At 39.3% G+C, this 12,046-nt stretch overlaps 1 protein-coding gene across 1 annotated transcript in view; it reads left to right on the top strand.

The window, feature by feature from the left end:
- The window catches only part of unc5a (unc-5 netrin receptor A), an 863,267-nt gene that overhangs the window by 712,103 nt on the left and 139,118 nt on the right, over nucleotides 1–12,046 (top strand). The window contains exon 5 of the mRNA XM_039774735.1: nucleotides 2,542–2,706. Coding sequence (XP_039630669.1) covers nucleotides 2,542–2,706 — 165 coding nt within the window. The remainder of the gene's footprint in view (nucleotides 1–2,541; nucleotides 2,707–12,046) is intronic.

The following is a 12,046-nucleotide window of genomic DNA, read 5'->3' as shown; positions in this document are numbered from 1 at the left end:
TGAATAAAGCTGGTGTTGTTAAAGTACTGAAACTCAGCTTCGTGTTTTGGGGTGCAAGACGAGGACTCGCACTTCACAGCACACGCACACACACACACACACAGTCACAATGCTGTAGTAAACAGTATACGCTCGTAGGGATGTTGACTATACAAGCACACAGACTCAGACAGAGAATAGGAGACGATTGCCCTCAAGAGGAGAGAGAAAGAGAGAAAGAGACGCACGTGGGAGCAAGCAAGATAAGGAGAGAGAGAGATGTGTGCCAGCAAGAGAGATAAGGAGAGAGAGAGAGAGAGAGAGAGAGACGGCATGAGAGCGAGAGAGATAAGGAGATAGAGACGCGCATGAGAGAGAGAGAAGAACCATTAGCTCAGTTGTGATCACATGACGCTCAGCAGAAAAAGTGTATCCATACTACTCGTATTGCAAGACATCGGTCGTTTATCAAGTCAAAATTTATTAAAACATTTAGCTCGTCTTGCAAAACACTCGTAAACCGAGGTTCCACTGTATAAATAAAAAGAAGAAATGAAATATGAAAAAAATCAACAGAAAATGCATATAATAAATGAATATCACAACCAGTAAATAAAGTAACATGATGAAAGTAATACAACCGTTTCAAAATGGAGGTACATTAATGGCTAATTCAGCTAAGAGATTTGAGGTTCCACAGAATATTCTTCTCAGCTCCCCTACTCTGAAGACACACAGTGTAACCTTTGTAGGAAAATTACCTTTAATCTTCTTCCTTCTGTAACTGTATTTTCTATCTGAAGAACTCACTTTAAAGAATTAGTTTGCAACAACCTTACTTACTCACTCCTTTCATAATTTTAAACCTTTCTATCATGTCATTTCTTTGTCTCTAGATATTCCACTTCTTCATCCTTTCCTCATAGCTGAGGTTAGTCTAGTTGCTCTTCTCTGGAACTGTTGTATCATTTTTGTTATATGGACACCAGGAATGGATTACAGACAAGGCCCCACAAGTGTGTTGTATAGCAGAATGACCTCCTTTTACTCAAAACATCGTGCTTTGTAGCCCAACATTCTGTGAACCAGCTTAATTACTTCTGTTCTCTTTTAGAAAGTAGACAGTGATGAACCCACCAGACTGCCAAGTCTGTCTCATAACGTACATTTTAAAGTGTCATTCCGTCATTGCCTTATTATATCTAATATTTATAGTTCTCATGTGTTAGTTAGCAGTCTAAATCTCATACCTAATTAGGTCTATATGAGTTTTTCTTTTTGTAAACTGATTTTCTTTCCACATCTCAAGACACGTGTTTTAGAAGTGTCAGGAAATGTCAAGGAACTCTGAAGACTTATGTAAAAATTCAGCTGTGTTTCCTTGTGTCTTAAGTCAAGCTTCTTACGCCTGAAAAGTTCTGATGAATCAGACTAGCAAAGCTTGCATTTGTAGTTATTTATGTAGCAGGATCTGTCTCAGAAGTGATTTAAATATCAAAAGGGTTCAATCATGTCTATACTTTCGTTAATTAACATGAAGTGTGAGTACTGATCCTGCATTCTTGTCATTCACAGTCAGACATTGTACCAACAAGGCCAGACAGACAGCTGTTTAATTTTGACCAATTTATTCAAAATAAAGTTTATTTAGAAGCACGTTATCTAGTTCCTCACAAAATCTTACTTTCATTAGTTCATTATGGAAAACACCCATTCATCTCAGGTCATCTGCCACGACTTTCATTTCTTGGCTTCTTTTGGTTCTCTTAGACCTCACCAACAACCTCTATAAGAGTTCATGCCTTCATTGTCCACATTTTGTTATACGTCCCCAAACCCTTTACCCTACTGCTTCCTCTTCGCATTCATCATTGTCAGTCCTCTCATTTAGTGAAGGTCACCACATTCTGATCAGCCCTTTAACGTTTGTATCTTCTTGAGCTATGTCTCAATCTCATTAACCACCAAACTCTTCCCACAGCTTGCATAACTCTTTAAGAAGTCATATTGAGGGCAATCATCCCTACTGAGTTTGCACCTCTGTTTATATTTGCCTTGTTGCCAGCACTTTTCCAATGCTGATATCTAAATTTACACACTATTTTCACCTTGTTCCAAAATTACAGATATTAGGGAGCCACTTTATTATGCTCCTTGTCCCCTCTCTTCCAACCATCATATTGGTCTTTCTAATTATCATCTTCAAGATTTTCAATTCCACTTCTTCTCTTGCAGTCTATTTTAATCTTTTACTACCAGATCACTAGACTGTGATATATTCTGTAGCAAACCCACCACACACCACCATCTTTACTGACACAAATAAAGGTTATAAAAGAATGCATAGTAGAAGAATCAGGTTAAGGACTTAAGCTCTACATGTTCTCTTATGAGTGGGAGCAGGGCCTCTCTGTTCACAAATATAGTCTTGAGTGCCATGGACATGGGTGCCATTCAGTTAGGACTGAGAGAAGTAGATGGGATTACAATATCTGTGAAGCGGACATATTACCATACCAGAGGGGACCCACTGGCTTACTATTGTCTTGTTTTGATATCCAGTAGATGGAGGCTGGAGCGAGTGGAGTAAGTGGTCAGCCTGCGGTGTGGACTGTACGGTATGGCGTAGCAGAGAATGCTCCCAGCCAGTGCCAGGAGGTGGAGGGAAAGACTGCCAAGGCCTTGACCTCGAGTCAAAAAATTGCACCAACGAGCTGTGCCCTCACAGTAAGTATTGGCTAGCTGAAATGTGCATTATTTTCTACCTATTTTTTCCTTTGTTTCATTCCTTTATTTCAAAGGCTCAGACAGGTATTTGACAGGGTTTCAAGTACCATACTATTTATTCAGGTATGCCTTAATGGCAATCAAAAAGAAAATGTAAAATATAAGAAAGAGAACCCTCAAATCCACATATGGGATATGATGTAAACATTTGAAAGATCTTAGATGGAGCACTTAAGTGTCCAGCAGACCATGAAGTCAATGAAATGGGAAAGAGTTCAGGTAATATGGGAGAAAAATAATGCATGAATGCCTGCAGCAGCTCTTCAGGGAAGAGTCTGAGGTAAAATGACACCTTTGCAGCCATAATTAAAATGTTGAGACCAACTGGGAGTGCCTTGCATCTGCAGGATACCAGATTCCACCACTTGACATCGTGCTACAATGTCTTGTGATTGCAGTGAATTGTCTGGTATAGAAGCATTAATGTGTTTATCAAGGTCAAAGGGCTAAACCATTTTGCAACTCAGATGGAGAGTTTAGAGACTGAAGTTTTCTAATGTTAAGTTTCTCGTTGTTAGATCTCTGCTACGAACTTCCATATTATGATATTGCTGTGAATAGCAGTGAATGGAGGACTATGGCAAATCATTCTAAAAATGGATGCACTTAATGTGCAGCAGATAGTTAAGAGTGATTAACAACTACCCACTCAAAGTTAGTAAACATTAGACTTGTCTGTTTCATAATTCATTCATCACTGAGGTCTCAACGGTCCAGTTCAGAGTTATATATGTGTTAAAGCTTTGAGCACAAGGCAGGAAGCAGTCCTGGCTGCACAGGACACCATTAATACACACATTAACCTGCAAATACTTTTTCAACCTCCTCACCACCGTGGCAAATGTTTCTGATAAAAACACTGTTTCATTCTCTTCATTTTGTGTTCAAATGCCACTTATTAAAATAAATAAATAAAAACTCCGGACTGATGACTAAAATGAGCAGAACATAATGAAATGCCAGCAGTTGGCATTATTACCTCACCTTTCAAGGACAATTAATTTGAAACTTGATCTGTGTGAGTTTTCTTCAGCACTGTGGTTTTTCTCAGGCTTCATGAAAAAGTATGTTTGGCTAATTAGCATCTGATGCTGTATGAGTAGGTGCGAGTGTGAGGACAGATAACCCCTGCTTGGCATTGCTGTCCAGAGCAGGACTGATTACGTTGTCAGTATCCTCATGACAATGAGATGAATTAACTAGGTATGAATATGGATGAATGGATGGACAGAACTGAAATACAGAAATGCTCCCATGAGATATCAGGAATGTGCAGCCACTGACATCGTCATTTGAGGTAGGACAGCTGAGTGATGGAATTGGAAAGCAGAGAGGTGCCCCATCTAGCATGGAATGCTATGAGGCATTGCTGATCTGGACAAGTAGGTTGGGCAATGCATCTTAATGCCCCCACAGTCTCCTGGATTATGGACTACTTGACCAATATATAACAGTTTATGAAGCTCAAGGACTGTGTTTCAGGAAAGATGGTGTGTAACACTGGTGAATCTCAGGGAACTTTACTGGCTCCATTCCAGTTTAACCTCTACACAGTTGAGTTCTTGTACAACACCAGTGTTTGCCATCTACATATACTCTCAGATGAGTTCTCCATCATAGCCTGCATTAATAATGGAGACGAGTCAGAGTACAGGAGGCTTGTGGAGGACTCATATGTTGCAAGAAGAACCAACTACAGCTCAACATCAGCAAGAGTAAAGCGTTGGTAGTGCTGAGGGGTCTCTATGACCAGTCAGAGAAAGTGGAAGTGGTGTACAGCTACAAGAATCTTGGAGATCACTTAACCTCCTTAGCAGTAGACCCAGGCATTATTCAGGCTGTGAAAACCGTGCAAAAAGTGTTGGTCCCAAGTGTCACTCGGGCAACTGTACAGATGCGTCTTGCGTAAGCGTTAGAATTGAGAATCACTCAGGATGTAAAAGTGCTGTCAGTGCAGCCATTCTTAGGAGAAATTATGTCTGAGTGTAGGTTAACACTAATTATGAAATATTTGCACTTTACCAACAATGAAGACTTGATGAGAATACCAATCTAGCAGCCAAAATGAAGAAAATTTGTAAGATATACCAAGCTATTGTAGTAAAATTTCAGAGGATTTTCATTCTGGACTGCGATGTCAACATCAATGAAAGTCTCATGGCTTATAAGGGCAGACTGTCATAGATACAGTACATAGCATCAAAAAGATCTGGCATAAAGCTTTACGTGCTTTGTGAATCTTAGGGCTCGTTTATACTTCACTCTCAGAACGTGTATGCACACTCATAATGGCTACCAAACATTCCCAGTGTTCATTTGACGCATCCTTTGAGCAGGTCCGCAGAAATTAACGCGACGTGTGCGCGAGTTACAGTACCAGCAAAAAGTCGGGGGGCAGTGTGATAAAAGTCGGAACGTGACGTCAGAGTCTCTGTTTACTATCTACATGGGACAGAAAGCCTCTATGCGGATCCTATGGGTCGATGTGCGCGCTTCGATGTTTGATGAATGGTTCGAAGTGGTGAAGCAAAATGCCGACACAGATGCATTCGTGGTGCTTTTATATTCAAGCGTCACATATTCCCGATCGTAATGACATGATACATTTTAAAAGTCTCACATACCATCTTTTGTGTCATCTGTTTTTTTTTTTTGCAACAACAGCAACATAATGCATAGCACATGTATTTTGTGATTAAAGTGGAAATTTCGGCTTTAATCTCGAAATGTCCACTTTACCTCGTAGTTTACTTTATCATTAAAGCATACCGTTGTAAACATCATTGCGGTTTTTAATCACTACAAGCTTCTTGGACTTCCTCCTGAACTGACAGACAGCGGCAAGCAGCAATAGATCACCACACAGAACACATTAAATGCATGATACTCCAACTCTCTGCAAATTTAGAATCTTTAGATTTATACTTGATATCACTTTCATGATGAAATGCAATAAAGTATGTATGTTACATTTTACAGATAAATCGTTAATTTCATTTAAATAATGAATACTGTTAATAATTACGCACATGGGGATGACATGGTGGTGGAGCAGTAGCACTGCTGTCTTGCTGGGAGTCACGTCGCTGATATTCCCTGCTTGGATTTCATTGTGCTCCGGTTTCCTTCCAAAGATATGCAGATTTGGGGATTTGGTGATGCTAAAATGACTCCAGTGTATGTGTGTGCTTGTATTCATCTTGCAATGAGCTGAGCCCCTGTCCAGGGATTGTTTCTGCCTCGTGCCCAGTGCTTGCTGGAATGGACACATCCCTGGATTGATGGATTTAATCATTAAACATCCTTTTCAGAGATATTGCGGCAAGGTGTCATCAGGAATTTAATGGGTGGTCCTATTCTCACCATGATAATATCTTGCACTGCCACCTGGTGGATTCCTCCAGATTTACGTAAAATACAAGGGCAAGTATAAACAGCAAAATGCTTGCTTGGCAGGAGTGTTGGCTGCAGCATGCATCGCATCGCGTGAAGTATAAACCTATATGAAGTATAAGCCTAAAACGGGAAATTCAGTTCTGTACGTAGGGAAAGGGACAGTGTTTGATCTGAAATACAATCAGTAAGGCAGTGCTACATCATTAGGGTTGACTTTGATATATGCTCTTCTAGATCATTGTTGTTGGATGATGGATTGATGGATAGATGGATGGATCATTGTTACTGTGTAACCATGGACAAGTTTTATACTTTTCCAGAGCTATTTGACATCTTGCTGCAATGAAAGACTGACTCATATGGAACAGTGTGTCCCAACCATCATTGTATGCCTGAAGACTTTGGCAGAGCTAAATTACAGTGAGGTCCGCTAGTAGCGTGGCAAAAGGGTAAAGTGCTTGCACTGAAATGGAAAGACAAGAAAGATGTTTGTCTTCTTAGCACCATACATAATGCAGATATGGTCACTGTGCAGGCAAAAGGCAACAAGCAGGTTATGAAGCCTTGTGCTGTGGTCGACTGCAATAGCACGATGGGCAGCATAAATTGTGTGGATAAAGAAATACTAAAATATATTTACTATAATATACTACAAGATATTTTGTCATCTGGTGGAACAGTGTGTTTGGAATGAACACATGTTATACAAAAAAAAAGCTGGCAAAACTGTATCTCAGGCAAACTTTACATGTCGGCCTGTAGGGCAAATCATTGCCATACATCCACCTTCCACACTACCACTAAAGACATGCGGTAGACATTTTATTGATTATATACCTCCAACAGAAAAAAAAAAACAGAATACAACTTGTACTTGTGCAGTGTGCTGTTCAAAAACTGATAAATCTGGAAAGAAAATCTGATATGATCTGATGTGAAAATACCTCGCTTTAAGATTTACCACACAAAGGACTGTTTTGTCATCATTAGTAGTATTATTCTTACTGTTATTATTATTATTGTTATTGTTTTTCATTTCATATTCTTATTTTTATTCATCATTACTATTATTATTTGTATCATTATTATACTTTTGAGATTTCATAAAAATGTAACTGTTCATGCAATGCTTTTTAGATGTTTTTTTGGAATAAAATGCAACGCTAAGGAGATTAAACAGCAAACTATAAAAGAAGAGCCAGCCAGAGCAGACTGTATTTCCTGAGGAGACTCCACTCTTTTGATGTATGCAGCAAGCTGCTGGAAATGCTTTAGCAGTCTGTAGTAGCCAGTGTATTATTCAATGCTGTGGTCTCCCGGGGAAGTTCAAAAGATACCCAAATCCTGAACAAACTTATCAGGAGTGCCTACTGCATCACAAGCCTAACTTTGGATGTACTAGAAGCTGTTGTGGAAAAGAGAAGAATAGCAAAACTGGATTGCCATCATGAAAATCCCCTCCAGGAGGCGCTCTCTTAGAGCCCTTTTAACCACAGGATCATTCCTCCATGGTGTGCTCCATGGGTCTTTTCGTAACCAGAAATTTAGGAATAGAGTTATCAACCTTAAAATCAGAACTGTAAGTTTTGGTCAAAATACATTTGAAAAATTGTGTTTGCCAGAAAAGCTATGTGAAGAATAACTCACCAATCTATTTGTTATGAATCCTTAAATTTGAATGAATAGCAAGTGTTCATTTTGGCCTTCACATCCAGAACCCCTTGAGGTCACCAGCTGTATGCTTCCAGATCAATTACCTAGCAACAGGGCAACAACCACTCCATAAAATGGAGGCACCTGTGATAAACAAAATGATCTTAGAAAAAAAATGGAAAAATAATTCAAATTGTTAAAAAGACTATTCTGATGCAAACTAATGTAAATATCAGAATCCTTAAGTTAAAAATAAACCCTAATCAAATGCATATATTTAAAAAAAAAAGCTCAAGAAAAGCACAAAAAAATGAAAGAAAAATGGAAATTATATCAGCTGTAATAGTTTGAACACTCAACTCAAGAAGAGGCTTTCATATTGGCAACAACCTAAGGGCCATTCTTGTGCCTGATATTAAAATGTGTTTGCAATTGAAATAAATATTTTTGTATAACTTTGCATATATTTATTAAGTTTTAATATTGTTCTGATATTTTTAACTTTAGATCGGTGATATCATTATGATGCAATTTTGTGTTTTACTTTTTTGGATGTAGCCAGTTGTTGAAGTGGTCAAAAAGAGCTGGTGGTACTTCCTATTGTTTTGCTTGATGATCCCCTAGGAAGTTCAAAAGCAGGCTGACATACACAAACTGTCTCAGTGAGCCTTTGGGGAGACCCTGGTCCCCCTTGGATGCACGACAGTATGCTGATATAAAGCAACAGTGAAAGATCTGTGAAAATACAGATTGTTTTCCTAAATATGGGTTGGTTGAGGGGTGAACTATCTGTACTCATGCAGTAAGTGTTGGTACTCATAAAAACAGAAAAGGGAAGTGCCAGTCCACTTCAAGCACTGAATGTAGTCATCATTTTGAGTATTTATATGGTACCAGCCATGTCATGTATTAGTAAAAATACAATACAATACAATGCAATTTATTTTTGTGTAGCCCAAAATCAAACAAGGAATGCCGCAATGGGCTTTAACATGCCCTGCCCCTTGACAGCCCCCCAGCCTTGACTCTCTAAGAAGACAAGGAACAACTCCCAAAAAAAACCCAGTAGGGCAAAAACTGGAAGAAACCTTGGGAAAGGCAGTTCAAAGAGAGACCCCTTTCCAGGTAGGTTAGGTGTGCAGTGGGTGTCAAAAAGAAGGTGGTCAATACAATAAAATACAATACACAGAACAGAAGAAATTCTCAATACAGTATAAAAATACAAATTTTAGAAGTACGTAGCAGAATTTAACAGTAGATTATATCACATAATAAGATTTGGATTTGTTTATAGTCCTGGAGACCTCATCCATCAAGCTGCCTCCCCCATTTGGCCATTCCACAGCTGAAATAGAGCTAAACCAATGAAAGGACCCCTCTTTCCCATGATTCCAGCGATCCTCCATCAGGGATAACTTTACCATAACCAGGCACAACAACTTGGCAGGTGGGCCATGGTACCAAGTGCCACATTTGAGTATCAAGAATAGAAACAGAATAGGCGAGGGTTAGTATCAAATTATAACTATCATGTTACTTATGTTTTAGTGCTAATGACTGACAACAGAGATGCAGTCTGTACAGTAAATCAGCAGCTCTAGTCAGGGTATGCTAAACTGAAGTAGTGAGTCTTCAGTCGGGATTTAAAAGCTGAAGCTGAGGGGTCATCTCTTATAGTAGCAGGCAGACCATTCCACAGTTTAGGGGCCCTGAAACTAAAAGCTTGACCTCCCACTGTTATTTTATTAATCCTTGGAATCATAAGCAGACCGGCATCTTGAGATCTTAATGTGCGCTCTGGTTTGTAAGTCATGATAAGTTCAAATAAGTAAGCCAGACCTTGGCCTTTAATGCTTTATATGTTAAGAGGAGGATTTTGAAATCTGCCCTAAACTTAACCGGGAGCCAGTGTAAGGATTTAAGAACTGGAGTTATATGTTTGTATTTTCTTGTTCTTGTGATAATTCTTGTAGCAGCATTTTGGATTAACTGGAGGCTGTATAAAGAACAGTTTGAACATCCAGTGAACACCACATTAGAGTAGTCAATCCTACTAGAAATAAATGCATGAATTCATTTCTCAGAATCCTGTTTATTTAGAAAGCGCCTTCATTTCCTAGCGTTTTACATATTACAACTTTGTAATATGTGCTTTAAATGACATGCTAGAGTCAAAGAGAACTCCAAGATTTCGGGCTGATTCAGTAAAATTAATGGCGATTCCAACTAAGTTAAACGACAGAATATTGCTGTAATCAGCGTCATTCCCTCCAACAATTAACATCTCTGTTTTATCTGTGTTTAAAGACAAGTAGTTCTCATTCATCCAGTCCTTTAATTCTCTAACACAACTAATTAAAGACAATATCGGAGAAACTTAATTTGATCTAAATGAAAGGTATAACTGGGTGTCATCTGCATATGAGTGAAAATTAACATTATGTTTCCTAATGATAGATCCCAGTGGAAGCATGTAAAGTAGTAACAGTGATCCTTTTCTAGCCCATGACAGAAGTTGCCTTGCGTGACGTAATCACTTGTCACTGTTATGATTTGCAGTCCCAAACATAGCAAGATAGGTGTGAGGCCTCCTAAAAGGACCATAGATGTAATGACCTTAACCTAAAATGTCTGCTCAAGGAGACTCACTCTAAATCTAACTGCAAGCTTCCGACCTAGCAGAGCACAAACCAGTGGAGCTGCCAAAGAGAAAAGTCCCCAATGTATAGCAAAAGTCCCACCAGAAGAAGGACGACCATAAACCTTCTACTTATGTGAAAAGGACAAACAAATAATTCTTATAAATAAAGGATTTATTAGAAAAAATAAAACAATGTAGACAAAATGCTCAAAGCACAAAAACAGACAAAAAGGAGTTTCCAGAAAAATCCTAAGCAAACACATCCAGATCTTCAGTGCAAAGGAGAAATCCAAGGACAGAAAGAAAAATAAATCAAGAAAGCCAGTGTTGTTACAGTGACTCCACAAATCATTGTGAGATGCAGACAAACCAAGAGATGTCACATCAGGCAGGCATGTAATGAAGTAGAGGCAAAGGTCTGAAACAAAAGGAAAGCGGTAACTAGTGAACAAAGCATAAGGGCAAATCAAAACAGAAGTTAGGGAAAGAAGAAGGTCAAAAGAGAAATGAAACCTTGCACTAGGTCTACTTGGAAATGAGCTAACTACACTGAAAGGTTTTATTTGAAGGAGTTAATCTACTGAGGGATGACGTCACATTGCAGATACTCCATATTTATAGTGGAACATCCGCATAGGTCATTGATGACCCTCTTATGATCATGTGACATGAACTGTGTGTTCCATGAACAAAAGATGGTCATGACCATTTGTAAAAATAATAAAAATTCTTTGAAATGCACCAAAATGAATTCTCCATAATAAAAAAGTAACATTCAGCACAATGAATGACATTTCTTTTTTGGCAACCAGAAAATCCAACAAAAATAGTAATTTTCACAATACTTCTGATCTTACCCAGACTTAAACAACCAGAAAGAGGAGTCAGAAGGAGTGATGTCAGGGTGGCCCTGCCTCCTAAGGCTCCGCACACAACACAAATTGAACTGAAGCACAGTTAAAGACACAATACATAATTCTACCATAGCAGAACATATACAAATGTATCAAAAATATGAATTCAAAAACAGCAATAGAACGCATAAACACATGTTAGTACATAACACCCACTGTGAGACTTGCCCGGACACCACCAGTCGGAAACCACATCTTTATAAAAGTCACACGTTTATTAAACATAAATAAACACAGTCCAAATCACACACAGTGTACTCAACACTAATCCCTCCTGTTTTTGGGCTTCTCACAATGTCCTTGGCCGCCAATCTACTCCTGGGAGCTTCGTCCTGCTCCCTCTCCCAACTCTAGTTCCCCGACTGTTAGGAGGCAGGCCTTTTTATTCCCGCCCGAATGCATTCCAGGTGGCTGGAAATGATCTTCCGGCAGCACTTCCTGGTGTGGCGGAAGTGCTGCCCTTTGCCCCGGAAGCACTCTGGGCATTCCTGGCAGGTTCAGCCGCCATCTTGCCTGGTGTGGCAGAAGTGACAATTCTTCTGGTCTGTTGAGATTTAAGGCGCCCCCTAGTGGTGGCCACGGGTCCCAACGGGTTAAAATCTTTTTGTCCCTTTCCTGTGGTCTTCTTTTTATCCAGGACAGTTGCCCTCTCTTGACCCGGAAGCTATTATTGTCA

The sequence above is a fragment of the Polypterus senegalus genome, chromosome 13 (assembly GCF_016835505.1).
Source record: "Polypterus senegalus isolate Bchr_013 chromosome 13, ASM1683550v1, whole genome shotgun sequence".
Lineage (NCBI taxonomy): Eukaryota > Metazoa > Chordata > Cladistia > Polypteriformes > Polypteridae > Polypterus > Polypterus senegalus.
The sequence above is the reverse complement of the archived record's forward strand: the minus strand, read 5'-3'. Positions and strand labels throughout refer to the sequence as shown.